At 33.7% G+C, this 18,145-nt stretch overlaps 1 protein-coding gene across 1 annotated transcript; it reads right to left on the bottom strand.

Annotated features, from left to right (window-relative positions):
• Window positions 1-3,584: 3,584 nt before the first annotated feature.
• On the bottom strand, window positions 3,585-10,673 carry LOC131034621 (uncharacterized). Its single transcript, XM_057966204.2, has 10 exons — window positions 10,157-10,673; window positions 8,141-8,658; window positions 6,346-6,435; window positions 5,978-6,217; window positions 5,500-5,721; window positions 5,101-5,392; window positions 4,699-4,988; window positions 4,528-4,600; window positions 4,196-4,314; window positions 3,585-3,990 (listed from the first exon to the last, which is right to left on the bottom strand). Exons 1-9 carry the CDS (start codon window positions 10,464-10,466, stop codon window positions 4,199-4,201), a joined length of 2,151 nt encoding a protein of 716 aa, XP_057822187.1. The 5' UTR covers window positions 10,467-10,673; the 3' UTR covers window positions 3,585-3,990; window positions 4,196-4,198.
• Between the last annotated feature and the right edge of the window lie 7,472 nt (window positions 10,674-18,145).

Genomic DNA, 18,145 nt, shown 5'->3' with positions numbered 1-18,145 from the left:
TCTTTAATAAGAGATGTGGGTTTAATATCCGTGTCATCTACGCATTCAAATAGTACATTTTCCTTGAAAAATATAGCTAATATATAGCTATGTAGATTGAATAATTTTTCATTGAATCTATTAATCAAATGTGTGTTTGTGTGAACTTTAAACAAAAATTATATTGAAAAATGTATCCCCCCCTTGATGAAGGCTTCACTTAAATCACTAATGTTTTGATACCATGTAAGATATACGGTTTGTTGATCTAACCACAAAATGAAAGAAAACTTTTGATAGACGAGCATTTTTTTTTAATTATTGATAGAACTTGATTTTACGTGGTTGTAAATAATACTTAAACTAAAATATTTACACAACTTAATGACTTCAGTACTTTGTAGTTCAAATAAGTTAGCAAAAAATAATTCCTTGTAATTAAGGAATTCTATCTCTCTACTCCAACAATTAATAAACCACTTTGACTAAACTTTGTTCGTAAATAGATTTTTTGTTGCAATATTTCACTACAAAACAATCTTGACTCATCAATGAATAGCAACAAATGCTCCAACAATTGAAAAGATCACTAGTAGATTAGCAATATCTCTCTATGTTTGAGAGGTAGCTCTCTTGTACAATGTAAAGAGTTTTTAAATGGTGTATAAAGATTTTTCAAAGGTGTGCTTTTAACTGAAAGAACACAGCTTTTTGTTTAAGGGTGAAAAGTGCAACTTGGGTTTATAAATAGAATGCAAACTAACCTAAGAAAGATGCATCAACACAAAATTTAATGACTCAAATTAAATAATAACCTATTTATTTTAACCCAAGTGCACAAAGTAAATACACATGCATCTTCACAACCAAAAAACTAGTAACAATGGCTACAAGCTGCACATCCAAATAGGCAACAACATAAAGCATAAGATCATTGGCTCATAGAGCAACAAAATCCATCCTTCATCCAATTTCAAAAAGAGTTCTATAGACGCTTGGTTTTTCCACCAACTCCTCTTATTCTAGCCCCTTGCAAATAGTAGAGTGCCTGCCTACCGCTCGCCTGCCCCCCTCCCCCAACCCTAAAATTCTGTCTCTATGAGCAATTCTAAAACCGTTTTAGCAAGAGTGGGGCTAGCAACTATCAAGTACAAGCTGATTCCCTACAATTCGGCTAGTAGGTTATCCTAGGAAGTGCTCGCCTTTAAAATAGTTGGGGGTTTGTCCTACAAATTGGCTAGTACTGCTCGAATGGCTAACCTATCAAGTGGCAAGAGAAAACTCCTATAACTATCCTATTTATAATTTCCTAGTTAATCGCTAACTAATAATTGCCTTTCCAAGTTTTTGAAAATATTTTGAACATTCAAAGCCTTTCAAAAGAATGTACATGTTATGATTTTCAAAAGAATGTACACGTTATGATTTGTTTTTCTGAATTTGAATGCATGGATTTTTGGTGCCAAACAGAAAATTCAACAAGACATTATAGACTGAAAATTTCATGGTGCTAAACGAGTGAGTTTAAACTATCCCCTTGCTCATTTGTCTCTCAAATATTCCTTTGTGCATAATCTCCCATGTGAATCTCTCCATAAATAAAACTTTGGACATGTTCATCAAGTCTTTTCCTTTCGCATGTAGAATCAATATTCTCTTGTAGAAGCACATTTAAGAGGAACTTTAACAAAACAAAAAATAAACATATATTATAGCATAATTAATTTTTTTTAACATTATTATTTTTTTAAATCATAAAGACGGGTATAAAACTAGCTATTACTACATAGAATTTTAACTATTATAAGCACCATATAAGCACATCATATTTAGGACACTTTAAAATTAAAAATTTGCCAATAATTATAAAAACAATTAATGCTAATATTTCCAAAGTTACATAATAACTCTTACGATAAAAAAAGAAGGCAATTGCAATTTGAGTCTCCATGTCCATGAAGTTCTGTAATAAATAAAAAAATCTCAGATGATATTATATATTTAAGATATCTATACTATTACTTCCTACACAATTTATCATTCAGAGAAGCAAATATAAATGACAGGGTTATCAAGGTTTGTCTTAATTTAAGAGAATGTGATTGACCGCTCCATAAACCGTCCATATTATTGTATCATGTTCAAGAAATATGATAATCCAAAAAACATAATTATTCATTCTAACAAGAAATATTTCTCGTTACAGAAGGAAATTTGCACAACTAATAAGAATACCCTATGACACAAGATTGTTATAACCCATAATGAGTGAATTTCAATTCATGGTAGTCATAGACTAATCCTATCACAACATTACACAATGAAAAGATTCTTCCGTGTTACAATCAAGGGAGTTGCATGATAGAGGCAGACATGTCCAAATCTCACAGTTGGTCTCTCAAACAAAACAGTTCATTACATACATTCTAATAGAAAACAAAATATGTCCATGCATTTGTTTAACATGTGACATTTTTTAGAGCCTTGCTCAAGAAGCCAAGAACACAACCTACAAGACCCCTACATGGTTCTAAATTAAATGACAAGGAAACTCATCACCCATTACTAAAGAAATCAGAAATCTCACACATCAGGAATGCCTCTGGACCTTCAAGGATCTATGTGTGAATCCTGACCAAAAAACATTCACAGCAACAAACCTTTATTATGAACCTTGATTGAGAACATTAGCCGTTTGATCCTGTTTACCATCAGACAAGGACCTTAATTGAAACTTGCCAACATCTTGGAGGCATAATCTTCAAAGCAGTGAATGCTGAAAGAATGTGATTTAGTGAGCAAACCTCAAATCTTTATCTATAACTCCTGTTACTTCTTGTAAGTATTAAGTTATGCAAAGTTGACTCTACTAAACGCACACTATACTTTGTATAGCCAACCTAAAATGTACTTCCAGAATTAAGTTGAATGTCAATGAAGGCTTCTCACATTCCCTAGAAAGCAAACGTGCAGTAATATGTTGAGTGCTTCGAATGTTCCATGTATACTAAAATCCCAAAGTCAAGTAGGCATCCTAGGAAGCTTTTTTGTTGAATTCATCTCATGCATAAGATAAGTAATCTAATTTTCCATCTTTAACATTGGCCATAGATGGATGATTGCCATAGAATCTCAATGATAATAATTTGTCTTATAGATTACATCTCGTCATATTTCTCAAATATCTTATAGTTCAAGCCATTGAATGTTGAAAATCAGTGCAACTGCACGCTTATTACCTTATGTTGAGTTTCAAATCCAACTCAATTGTTAGATAACATTTTGCATCAGAAACAAATTACCATAAAATCCAGTTTGGGAAAAGTTTCCAGATTTTCACTAAAAGTTCCAACTTCAAAGTTAATAATGCTATTTGTCAGATGCTTGGTTGTCATAGACAAGTTAAAGTTTCCAGCATGAACTCAAAACATCTTTGCTTCAGTAGCCTCTATTACTCCCAGACCAGATCCGAGATGTAGGGAACAAATGAACAGCAATATCATGCACATTTGTTTCTCTTGGCCTTACAAACAGGGCCAATACTCCAATAGCATTGAACCATAGAGTTGCCCAAGCATCCAATAAAAACTGCTTTAACACATATCTGAAGATAAACTCAAAATCTGCCAAGTCATTATACCAAAAATTGAAAAAATACTAGAAATTGTTACAGCATTTACTACATGTTGCAACCTGTAGGTCAAATTTGCTAACCTCCTCCCATAATAAGAAACCAACTATTGTCTGCCTTGGAATTTATCATCAAATGTTGATCTGTTACCAAGGGCCAAAATTATTCTCTTTAAATTCTCATAACCCGTCACTTTACTAGTTTTATCTATTTCCCTAGCGATCATCCTACAAGTCCTACAAAAAGTGACAAGAAGCTGCAACCATTTTACTGCACAACATGTATTATCATAAAACTTTCACTTTCTCAGAGAACCAGCCAAGCCAAAAGCATCCCATAAGCTGAATCCATTCAATCCAGTCAGCCTGATAGATCTCATTCTGTACTTAAATGTTTACACAGTTAGTAATAACACATCACAAGACTGAAAACTTACAACATTTGACAAAATACACAAATTGAAATAAGACGTGCTACCTTTACAAATTCATAGAAAAGCATGACAGGCAAATAATTTTTTTCAAACAAGAACATGTGTAATTTGTTCTAGAAAAATCTCACTTTATAATAACAGTAGAAACTAACCTTTCAATAATATGATCCTGGAGCACCTCTCTGTCCATAACCACCAACATTTCTGCTTGAATAAATAGGTGGATACGATACACCCTCCATTCCACCAGCTCTGCTACCTCCAACTGGACCTATAATAAGGAATTGAGCAGTATTATAAAATTGTAAAGCTAACTGACACAAGTTTGAAGGAATAAATTACACATTCATCATCCTCTATATTTGTATTGTCTTTCTAAGCATCAAAAAAATCAAACAAACTGCAAAACACGCAAGTGCATTCTCTTAGTTGTATATAGACCAGGCCAGTTCAACCACAATTATACCACTCAAGGAATACTAACCAGCTCCTAAGTCATGATCCAGGTGAGTCCTTTGGCGTCTTGTAGGTGGTCCTGCATATGAAAGCTCCGGGTCCTAACAAAAAGTCACAAAATCATGGAGTTCAAACCAAGAATAAATGATAGAGGGAAAATAACCTACAATAAAGATTCAAATTAAAATCAAACAACTACCAGATCTGAATATGGGCGCTTTGGCACTGATACTGCATCATAATTACGAACAGGTGCATCATGATAGGCTGAAACTTCATCCATATGGTAACCATAGCCATCTTCATCATATGCACTTCTGCGTGAGGGAATCCTTGAATGACTTTGGGGAACAGCTTCAGAATAGTAATCTGCTTCATATCCATAATCTCTGTATGCAGGTCGTCTAGGAATTGCTGCAGCAGATCTGCTTGAAGTTCGACCTTGTCTCTGTATGTAAAGTTCGTCTTCTTCACCATAATAATTTGCAGCTGGAAATACACCGTATATTATAACAAATCATTCAGTTTGCTTGGAAAAACTTACCTAGATATTAAATAACCTATTCATACGATAAACATCAACAACTTGTCATTCAAGTACCAGTCGGTCGCCTATCATACATCCTCCCAGAAGATGGCAAATGCCTGCCTCTATCTGAATAATCACGAGAACCACGGAAATGATCCCTTCCACCTAGAAAATCCCTTGCTCCACGAACATCAAATCGACTTCCACTATGAACACCAGCACTACGACCCCATGGCACCCGACTCCCCCGACTGCCACTATAACCACGAGCACTACCATAACCTGTTTGGTATCCTACCCGAGCAGGATCCTTGATGGATCGTCCCTTTTGCTGAGGTTTCCGCAGTGTAGCTTTGATATTGACCTGTGTATAAGACAGGCACAATTTCGTCTAAAGATATAGTATCAAAACATTCAATCATATCATATGCAAATAACAGCAAACATTAAGAAATCACAAGCCTAAAGTACCTTTTTATCTCCTTCAGCTAGCTCATTCTTGTTGACACCTTCAATACATGCCAGAGCTGCTTCACGAGTTGTATAATTAATAAATCCAAAATCTTTGCGTCTGGCAGAAGGCATATTACGTGCCAATTGTACATTCTCAATTTCACCATACTTCTTAAATTTCTCCTTAACGTGCTCCTCATCCCAAGCGGCTGGCAAGCCATCAACAAACACAGACTTAACCTGCAAAAGCAATATTCTCTTATTCAACAAATGAGACTTAACAAATAACGGAAAATCCATTTGCTCATACTGCTCACACAGCAAGACATCTCAGCTTAAAGAACTACCAAATACATGTTTTTATTTCACAGAAAATATGTTTATCTCAGTTTATAAAATGCAGGTTATCAAACTGTAGTAAACTTTACATAGCATATAATAACAGCTCAAAATGCATGGCATAAACAACCATTAACAGGATAGATGGTTTGCTTACCTGGGCCATAATTTCTTCATCTGGCTCAATGCCAGACTTGGCAAATGCAACCTTTGCAGAAACATCAACACCAAAGAAAACATCTCGTTTCTGCAAGCGTTTGAATGCATTTGTTGCATCAAGATGAGTGTTAAATTCCAAAAATGCAAAGCCTCTATTCATGCCTTCATGCTCTGGATCATCCATCAAAGTTAACTCCTCAACGTCTTCTATTCCATACTCCTTCAATTTGTTTCTCAGCTGCAAATAAATCACATAAGAACCAGTATATACTATAAACTAGCTGTTCCAAAATTCACAAATATACAAATAATGTGATCTTGCAGCAAATTGTCATGTAGAAAAACAAAGTGCATAAATAGTCTTACATCATCCTTTGTCCAAGACCTGCTGATGTTGCGTACATAAAGGGTTTCGTTATCCTGGCTTCGTGTCACTCCACATCTCTTCCCCTTTACCTAGAATTTCAAGTACATTGCAAGGATGCAACTTTAATTAATTAAAATGGTTAGAGAGCTCCTAGAGATACACACAACACTGGTCAGCCTAATGGAAAAAAATAAATTAAAAATTAACTAGCATAACATGTCACATTACCCCAAACACTACTCAAAAAAAATTCTTGACAAATACAATTGTAGATTCATACAAAGACTTTTAACAAAAAAAAAAGCAAAAGAAACATCCAAGCGTGAAACAATGGCCAAACATTACCCAAATGGAATCCTTTGTGTATATACTTTTATCTTACTGAAAAATTCAAGTGGTGAAATTCAAAAATAGATGAAATAGGCCCACAGATACCACTCAAATTAAGTTTTTATTAAAATAAATCCATCTTAATGATGGTGTAAGATTAAATACAGAACATGTAGCTTAAAGGAAAAACTAAAAAAGGATAACTTCAGAGCATAAGTAAAAACTAAAGGAAGCGTAAACTACAGAACATGTCATATTGATCAAATAAAATTCTTGACAAATACAATTGTAGATTCATAAAATATTAAAAAGACAAAAAAGGAAAAAAGAAACATCCAAGTGTGAAACATTGGCCAAACACCATCCAAACGAAGCCTTAATGAATTAAAATTTGTGAAATTCAAAAAATGATGAAATAGGCCAGATAATACTCAAATTAAGTTTTAACGAAAACAAATCCATCTTAACGAAAAACTAAAAGTAAGATTAACTTCAGAACATGTAGCTTAAAAGAAAAAGTAAAAGTAAGATTAAATTCAGAACATGTAGCTTAAAGGAAAAATTAAAAGAAGCATAACTTTAGAGCATATGCCTTGAAGTAACATCTAAAAGACAGGATAAAATGTAATATTGACCAAACACACACCAATCAGTGTCCTTGACAAAAAACAATTGTAGATTCATAGAAGACCAAAGGAAAGAAAAACAATCAAGCACAGTACTTTGTCCAAATACTACTCAGAGAAAGTCTTAATGTAAACACTTAAAATGAAAAACGAAAAAGAGCTAACACTAAATTTAAATGGACAAGGTGCACAGTAAACTACCCAAATAAAATCTAAATGGAAACAAATGCACCTTGATAAAAACCTCAAAGATGATTAACTTCACAACATGTAATATTGGCCCAAAACACCTAAAGAAAGCATTAATGTAGGCAAGCATTCCTTACCGAAAAAATCTAAGGAAAGGTTCAACTTCAGCACGTGCAACATAGGCCAAACAGCAGGCAAATAAAGCATTTGTGACAAGAATTATAGACTAGGAAAAACTAAAATAAGGATTGGGTTTGGAATATGAAACATTGGCCATACAGAAGACTGGTAATGGTTCACAACCATTTTTAATAGCAACACAAGCATAATAAACTTCCTTGCTCAAAATGTAAATAAGCAAATCTGAAACAAGATGTTCAAACTTAATGCAAACAAAACACAGTACACTTGCAAAATAAAAATACAATTAATTAAAATTTAAAAGAACGGGTAAAGTCTAGTTGGAGATCTCATATTTAGGACAAAGCAAAAAGGTGGACAAGATACAATTAAAGGCAGTAATCCACTCTATTGTCGGTGCCCAAAAAAACTAATAAACATATAAATGAATTAAAGACAGAAACTAAAATTCAACAAATCTGACCAAATTAATTCCACTTGAGATCCACCCAAAAAAAAACTTCAATACCTGTGGATTCTTAAGCTCCGCCACAGCTTTTTTGGCCTGCTCAACAGTTGCAAAACGAATGAAAGCAAAGCCCTTGTTTTTCTGTGTATGAGGATTCTTGGCCAATCTAATCTCAATAATTTCACCCACTTCACCAAATACCTTCTTCAAGTCCTCTTCATTAGCATCCTTGTCAAGCCCACCAACAAAAACTTCAAATTCTTTCTGTTTCCTCCGCTCCTTAATAGGTGCTGGCATTTCATCATGCTGCGGGTGCTCTTCCTCTCCTTCATCAAGCAGCACTTCTTCTTTATATTCCCCTCTTCCCTCAGCATCACCTCCCTGATCCTCCTCGGCTGTTACTTCATCATTTTCAGCCTTCTCACCACCAGCAATCTGATTCTCTTCAGCACTACCCACATTTTCCTGTACTTCTTGCAGTGCAACATCTGTGTCCTCTACATCCAATTCCTTACCCTTAACACTTTCTTCCTTTAAGTCATCTTCTTTTGAGGCCCCACTGCCACCAGCAGTTGATTCTGACACCCAAACAAGAAACATTAGGAGAAAAAAATTCTGGTTTTGAGCAAAAACAAATTAAATTTGTGCATATGACTAGAGTTCAAATGAAAGAAGAATCACTAGAAAAAAAATTATAGTTTTTTTAATAGATTAAAAATTGAACATACGGCCAGAGATCAGATCCAACTTTTATGAGCTTTCAAAACACAAGAAAAAATATATAGAAGCAGAATCCAAGGCAGGGGCCTCCACCCACCCCTGTGGTCCCGGATGCATTAAGGTAGATATGCACTGGAACATTCTAAGAACCTAAATATCTACAGACTATATCCCAATCCAAATCCTCCAATTTCATAATCATGTCAAGGAACAAAGCTTGATCAATCTTCTATAAGGAGCGGCTTCAATATTTATCCTTAAAACTTGTGGCTGTATTGACTAATTGTCCATTTCGCGTGTTACATATGAGCTCTACCTCAATGTCTGCTCTACAACCAAACTAAGAACCCAAACCTGCCTTGTGTTCTCAATGAGTCGTACCCAAATTTTTAGACTAATATTCAGTAACCATATTAGGAACCCTAAACCACTTAATGTTCTCTATTACTCCCTCCAGTGCTAATCCTAAAATTTTTTAATCAAATTTAATGGTCTCCAGTCCAGTCAATATTCTATAAGTCCTATGTCTCAATATTTAGCCTAGCTTTTAGCAACCATGATAAGGACCAAAACCCACCCCATGTTACAAACAAGCTTTGCGCAGATAGGTACAATAATATTTTGTATCAAATGAGATGTGCTGAGGAACTATTAGTCACCAGATGACTGATAACAAGCCTGGTGTTCAAATTGAATTCTGGAGAGACATATATGTACTGAAATTGACTATTGTGCAATTTTTGAACTTGAGAAATGTGGTGAACATGTAAGAATTGAAATAGGGTGTTGTACTTGCGGGGGTACATGAAGTATTGAAATTGTGGATGCGGATAGAAATCAAGTAATGAAAATAGTAATGAGGGGGAGACGAGTAATTTGTAAAAAATGAATCCAGGTTATGTGGAAAAGTATGACAAGTATCGAACTCAGGTGTCATGGGTATACATGCAAGTGAAAGAGTATGTGGGCAGACAAGTCATTACTGGAATTGGATATTGGTGGGAGACACGCAACTAAAGAACTTGAATATTGTAACGAGAGATGGTAGTTAACTACCGAACTTGGGTATTGTGGGGAGACATGTAACCACTAATCTTGGGTATTGCGGTGAAATATGTAGGTAATGAACCTGACTATTGTGGGGAGACATATATTTATTTGGATATTGTGGAATGTATGTAAGTACTGATAATAGGATAAAAATAGCCAACGGAAAGGCTAGTGCAATCGCAAGTTGACTTTGACAATAAAGATATCATTTTGTTCCATCTAAGCAAAATGATAGCCATCAAGATAAACGTTACCGTATATCAAACAAGCATAAAAATGAAAAACTGACCCTAGTAGTAATCCTACCTGTGCTTTCTTTGACAGCTTCAGTCTCCTTCTTTTCGGCCTTGACGTCATCAACAGATTTTTCTACATCCATTGCAGTCACTTCCACACTGCTGGGGGGCTGAACTGTTGCCTCGGAGGGTTTTTCCTCGACCTTAGTGGCATCAAGCGTAGCCGAAGTCTGTCCCTTCTCAATGGCTTCAGCTTCTGTTTTTACGGATGGAGAGTTGGCGGCCTTGGTCGAGGCTTTCGTAGATTTGGTGGCATTTTTCGTCACCGTTTTCTTCACCCCTGCTCCAGCGGGAGCCTTCTTTACTGTTTTGGGCGGCATTGTTGTAGAATAAACGTGCTCTCTTCGGATTCGAACACGGGCCCTTCCGTAAGGGTTCGAAGTGAAATGTGGTAGTATGGTTTGTTTGGAGAGGTATGGAGCAAAACCCTGAGAAACCTGGTATATGCCGTTCTAGGGTTTGTGGCTTAAAAGATTTCTTGCAGTACTCGAAGAAAATATGATTTTCGCAAGATTGCTGACCACTAAAATTTATATATGCACTCCACGACAAAATCGGCCCTATCTCCTAAGTAAACTCCCACACAATGATGCTTTATAGTATTTTCTCATAATTATATATACCTTCTCATAAGCTTAATCTATGTAAATTAAAAAAAAAAATCTACATACAAACTTAGAGAAATTAAACAGAAACTTTAAAGTGATTAAGTGAATGATTTTTGGTTTTTGGTTTTTTTTTTTTTGGTTGGGGGGGATTAAATGTAAATGGATTAGGATAATGTCATAAATGAGGGTGAAGATTATATACTAATATATGTCTTAAATTTTAATTTAATCTATATAAAATACGTCGAGAGATATCCTTCTTGAGGCATCTATTTCAATTTAGGATGTAAAATTGATTAAAAATAGACGCCTCGAGAAGGATATCTCTCGGCGTATTTTGTATAGATTAAATTAAAATTTAAGACATATATGCTAGTGGCAGTCGTGCAACGCGACATGGAAAACATAAAATAAATGCAATATATTATATAGTATCTTTTTCTTGAGTTGAATTATATAATAATATTTTTATATTATTATATTATTATATATCTAGGTATATGAAATATATCCATTTAGACTATTTTTAATAAATATATATGTTTTACAAGATTAAAGCATATACTAAAATGTAAGATATATATTGGAATTTATTTAATGATAATATAAAATATTATTTAATGGTCAGTATGATGGTTATGGATAGGGTTGAGATTAGTATTATGGTTAGAGTTAAGGTTAATTGTTAGAGATACGATAAGGATTCACATCAAGGTTAGGAGTTGGTTTAGGTTTAGAATTATGGTTAGGGTTAGGATTTAGGATTATTGTTAGGATTACAGTTAGGGCTAGGGTTAAGGGTAGTATCAATGTTAGGGTGTGGTTTAGGTTTAGGATTATGGTTGGAGTTAGGCTTTAGGATTATAATTAGGGTTAGGATTAGGGTTAGTATTATGGTCAGAGTTAAGGTCTACATCATTGTTAGGGATACAATTAGGGTTCTAATCAAGGTTAGTGTTTGGTTTAGGTTTAAAATTATGGTTAGGGTTAGGATTTAGGATTAATGTTAGGATTATGGTGAAGGTTAGAGTAAAGGATTCTATTATGGTCAACACTAAGGTTTACATTATTGTAGGGCTAGGGTTATGATTAGGGTTAGGTTTCATGGTTAAGGTTATGATATTGTTTAGGGTTTATATCATGGTTAGAGTTAGCATCAATTTTATGGTTTGGTTTAGGTCTAGGATTATGGTTAGCATTAGGGTTAGGGATTACAATTAAGGTTAGGGTTCGGGTTATGTCTAAGGTTTAGTGTTAGGGTTAATTTTATGGTGAGGGTTAGGATTTATTGTTAGTTTTACAATTTTGTTTAGAGTTTATATCAAATTTAGGGTTAGGGTTAGGGTTATAATTATAATTGGGGGTAGGGTTAGGATTATGATTGAATTATGATTATATAATGTATGTTTAGCATTAGGATTAGGGTTTATTGTTAGGGTTAAGTTTAGAATTATCCCTAGGGTCAGGGTTTACATCATTGTTAGGGCTTGATTTAGGTTTATGATTATGGTTAGGGTTATGGTTAGGTTTAGTGTTAGGGTTAAGTTTACGGTCAGGGTTAGGGTTTATTAATAGTGTAACCCTAATTATAGTTAGTGTTAGGATTATAATTTGATCTAGGATTGTTTGATGTCACATATCTTAGAGAATCGTGTATATTACAAATAAATAGTAGCACAAAATATGGTTTAAAAATAAAAGATATTATTAGTGGAAGTTTTATACATTGCCACACACCCACTTAAAATTTATTTTAAATGGTATCATTTCTTTTATATTATATTAAAATTCAAAAAAATGGCAAATCTTTCTAATTTACATGTTAAATATTGTAAAAAAATGTTAATTTTTTTTTTTGATATTTAGTTGCTAAACATTTAACATTTCATATATATTTGTTAAACAACCATTTAAAACATATATTTAAAGCCACACATTTAGAAAACCACACCTATAACAATTAATATTGTTGTCCTTTCAACTCTCATATAGAAGAAAAAATGCATGCTTCGCTACAATGAACTTGAATAAGTGAGAAGTGATGAAGTTCAAATAATAAGTAACTACATGAATATTATTTCATTGTAATGGTGTAAACACATCACAAATTCTTTAGTGATGAGAATGGTATTACGTCCTTTATTTACAAGATGATCAAAATATACTTCTTTCATAATATCTGGAAATCTAGACACTATTGCAAATGCATCATGAGCTTTTTTAGCAACATCTTCCATTTTTAATATTTCAAGTTCTTCGACATCATTGATCATTAAGCTCGTGTTTTCAATTTCTTTGACAATTTTGTTGCAACATTCTAAAACAATTCTCACACATTTGTCAATAGGAGTTTCAACAAAATTGTTTGAGTTTACAGATGCAGTTGGACTTTGAACAATGATTTCCGATTCGTCTTGTGAAACATCCATATTTCCAAGTATTTGCTGAAAATTAAAAAAATAGTAAAATTAGGGTTATCATTTAGGAACATTGATAATAAAGTATTCATAATTTGTGATAAAATTATAAAATCACTATATTTAGTAGCACAAACAATGTATGAAATAAATAATGAAAACATTTATTTGTAATTGAAGCAAATTAAATCATCAGAATAGGATATTAGTTGGCTTACTATGTTTAAATGTCACTAAAAACATTTAAAATGAAATCAAAAATATAAAACCATAAGAAAATGATGTTAAATAAAGGAAATTAGCCTTTATATTTGATTAAATTATTAAATTGAAATATATTCAATGACTTACTAAATGTTGAGAAATTATGTAGAGAATGATTGTTTGTTTAAATTAGATAAGAATAGTCATTCATGAATGCGTTCATTTTGCTTTTCAATCATAATATGTAGATATACTATCATATTGATTTTACATAAAACTATTTACATTTCATAAAAATACTATTTAACAAAATATATTTTAGTCCAAATTAACCTACAATATATGATTAAATAAAAAAATTAATAAAAAAATAAATCATCAGAATAAGATATATTTTTTTATAAGTAAATTGTTGGATTGGGCCAGCTCCCTTTATATTATATCCAAAAAAGATAGAACAAAATAGTGTTTTCTTGCGGCTACAACCTTGTCTGCTCTCTCCTTATCTATTTATATGTTAACACCAAAAATCCAGCCATCTGTAGCTACAAAACTGTTGGTTTGTATGATTTATTACATTGTATATTCCGGCTAAAATAACTAAATAAACTAATAAATACACAGACAATAAAAAACATTCTTAGGAAACCCAACCTTAGTAGAGTCGTCTACGCTTTGCATCCCTCGGTCCACGTAGCTCACTGAACAGTGGGTTGTTTGGGTCCAGTGATAGCCCTCATTTTTTTACTTCTTTCTTCATCAGGCTGGAATGGGCTGCTCGAGCAACTACCGGGCAATCCCCTTTGCATCTTTTGTGTGTTGGGCCTCTTGCTATGTCTTCTACTTCTCTAGCATCATCTGGCATCCAGTCCTCTCCAAAATCTGGTAGAGTTGGTGCATCCAGCCTATCCTCTTCCATGTCGCTTTCATCTGGTACGCAGCATCCTTCCTGTTGTTTGTACATCTGCATCCATTCTCTAGTCAAAGGAGGAAGGATATCGGCTGCCCTCTGCAAAAATTCCAAATTTCTTTCCATGTCAGTCCTCATGCTTCTCAATTCTTCTGGCTCCATCGTGGTGACCAGGGGAAACTTCTTGACCTCTCCCATGAAACCCCGGTCAGTCCCTAGATAGTATTGTTGGGGCATAGGAACCATGTTTTGTGCATCCACATTGTCAAGCACTACGTCTATACCCCCTAGGTATTTGTGCTGGAAGAGTCTTTGGAACAATTTTTTTGCCTTAGATTTCACCACACCTATTGTTAGGGCTAATGCCAAGAACATGGATGTGATATCTGTGTTGACCCTGTACTTGTGGTAAGCCCACAGGAACTCTGTCCCTAGGACCTCTTTAACCGCGTGCAAGATAAGTGGGTGCCTCATTGAAAGCATTCGCAACAACCTCTGGTCCATCACATCACCAAAAAGTGACACCATGCTCCTTGTGGATTGTAGACAAATAGGGGTATCCATCCTGATCAAAATAAGATATTAGTTGGCTTAATATGGTTAAATGTCACTAAAAACATTTAAAATAACATAAAAAATATAAAACCATGAGAAAATGATGTTAAATAAGGTAAATTAGCCTTTATATTTGATTAAATTATTAAATTAAAATATATTCAACGACTTACTAAATATTGAGAAATTTTATAGAGAATGAATGTGTCCATTTTGCTTTTCAATCATAATATGTAGATATATTATCATATTGATTTTACATAAAACTATTTACATCTCATAAACATATTATTTAATAAAATATATTTTAGTCTAAATAAACCTACAATATATGATTAAATAAAAAAATTGATTTATACATTTTTCTCCTCAAATAATTAATTTGCATCAATCAATGTGTTTCAACTACCAAACTCTTTGAATATCCAATAAATTGAACCAAGTGTAGATTCTTATTACCAAACTTTTGGGTGAGGAGATAAAGTATCATGATTATAAGAGGAGATAAGTAGCATTGCTAATTTTTGAAAGAACAAATTTCAAGAATTTTGTTAACATTTATTAGATCAAAGAACTTCTAAGGATTTTAGCATGCTTTCTTCTTCCTTCCTTCTGGCAATTTGTTTTCCCCTCTTCATTTTTTCATATATGTCATATGTGAAGGGCGGAATAATTCGTAGTCCTTGCAAAGATTTGACACGTGATATTGCTACAAATGTGAGACCACTTCTTTCAATGGGGCTTATATCAATAGTGGCTCTGTCTAGTGTCAACCCTTGTGATTTATGTATGGTTAAAGCCCAAGCCAATCTCAATGGAATTTGCTTTGTGCTAGCTTTGTCAATTCATGGAATTGGAACTCTTTGGGGATGATGATCATCAAATGGAATTCCTGAGTAACCATCAAAATCTACAAGTACATATGACGGTGGCAAAGGTGGTGCACTTCCAGGTCTATATACAATACTTCGAATATATCCTAGTGCTCCATTGACAAGACCTGCTTCTATCCATAAGTTTGAAGTTAATATCACCCTTGCATTTTTGTTGAGTAATAGTTCCATGTCGAACTCATTATTTCCATCGCCTTCTATAGAACTAAATGTTTTTGTTTTTACAACAATGCTTCGTGCAATAGGGTTTTTTAATGAGTACAATTTTCTCTTGTTATGACTATGCACATTATCATTTGTCAAGAATAAATGAACACTATTTTCGAACTCATCATTTGTTGCAATACTCATGTTTCCATTTGATCTTGACATAAGTAACATCCAATCATCTATTGTCGGGTTTGCATCCCTTATGTTTGTTAGAAGAAGACGAAATCTTTCTTGTTCATTGCTTTGTCCATCTTGTCTGAAAATATGGCTCAAAGTAACTACGGTTTTGAATTCTTTCTGCAATATCCTTGCACGCCTTTTGCTTTCATATGCCGCTCTATCTTTGACAGGAGGCAATTGTGCCAAATCTCTAACCAATATCATAGATATACCTGAAAAATATTTTAATACACATATTGAGCAATAGGTAAATGTGTTAAAAATGTAGATCTATTAATCTAAGAAACTTAAATGTTAAACATACCCCCAAAACTTTTATGACTATTTTATGGAAATGCTTGTCAAAGACGAGAGTCTATGTTTTCAAGTAACATCTCTCTCAAGAAGCTCATTTTATCTATTAATATGTACTTTATGTGAGAAATTTCCTCTTGGAAAGTCGTAAGTCTTGTCCCTTGTAGCTCATTGAATTCTTTTATTGGAATTCTCAACTTAGAATGAATCGTTGATGCTCCAATGTTGAATGTTGCAACTCATGTTGGTGCAAGTAGAAGTGGAGGAGAGCGTTGTGGAGAGTCTGCATTTTGTAATGTTTGACTTATTGCACCGATCAAGTATGACTTACCTATTCCTGTCGTGCCTTGAATTATCATATATAAGGGCAATACATTTTGATATGTATGATAGTGGGACATTATAATGTTGACTGCTTTGTTTTCTTTGTCACTGAGGTTTCCATAGTCCACACATTGTGGTATGTCATCATGAATAAGACAACCACTATTTCTCATTATGTTAATGAAATTTGTAGCTTCATTCATGTATTGTTCACCTTGAAATTCTTGACACCAATCTGTTTGTCGATCTATATCTCTTCTACCCAACATTTCTATTTCTGAAACTTGCATAATCTATCTGTGATGAAGTCTAGATGAAATTTCCCATTCATTCTGTGGTAGTACCTTGGGCATTGTCATCTTCAGATTCTGAATCAGCCTCATTTTCACTATTTTCAATATCTCCTCTCCTTTCTAGGTGCCATTGATTATATCTAAAGTTATCCCATGTTGCAACTATTGATTCATCATTGTGGCCAATATCTGTGTGAATTTCACGAAAAGGCTTATAGAGCAACAATTCTGAAGAGCAAAAATCAATCTATTTTTCTAAGTGACGTGCAAGAATTGATTGAAATCTAGGAAATACTCTTACAATAGCAGCGACTTTCCTTGGACTCCATTTGTTCTCTCCTCTTCTTTTTTGGTTATATATTCATGATTTTGCAGCATCAATAAGGCACACAACTTCCAAAAATTGTGGCTTGTTCCTATATGCATCAATGAAAGATATGGTATGTTCTTCATTGTCATCATCAGTATTTAAGTCTACGCGTTTGAATACTTCCCTTGAAACATTTAAGTTGACAAATATTCTATTGCTTTGTACCAATGGAAGTTCTAGTAGCATGTGACTTGTTTCTTGGGCTCCAATATCCCTTTCTATTAGTGTTTTAGTAAGAAGCCTTCTATATGCTTTTGCTGCTAAATCATCAGGATTTTCTACATTTGCGAACCGTAATAACATCTGATGGTATGTTTCTAAGCTTTTTTCAGCTTTGGCTGCATACTTTGCAATATATTTAGTTACAACATGTTTTGACATAACAGGTTGCCAATCAATATTTGCTCTCTATAGTTGGAGTATGTATTGATTATATGAGTTAACTCTGTCATCGTTTCTGAATGGCTCAAATTTCATTTCACCACTTTCTAAGTCTTTATAAATTCTAGAAGCTTCTAAATTTAACTGTCATGGGGCATTATACCTATATGTCATTCACATATTTTATTAATAATTTGAATAATATATTCAAGATAGACAATATTTACATTTGAAATGAATAAAATTGGTTAGGAAATATTTACCTGCAAACCAATTTCCCTCTTTTTTTGCGTAGGCATGCACCCTCTCGACACATTGTGTGTCTTTGAATAGTATTCAAAATCTCATCATAGTCATCAT

Source organism: Cryptomeria japonica, chromosome 11 (genome assembly GCF_030272615.1).
Source record: "Cryptomeria japonica chromosome 11, Sugi_1.0, whole genome shotgun sequence".
In the NCBI taxonomy this organism is placed as follows: domain Eukaryota; kingdom Viridiplantae; phylum Streptophyta; class Pinopsida; order Cupressales; family Cupressaceae; genus Cryptomeria; species Cryptomeria japonica.
The sequence above is the reverse complement of the archived record's forward strand: the minus strand, read 5'-3'. Positions and strand labels throughout refer to the sequence as shown.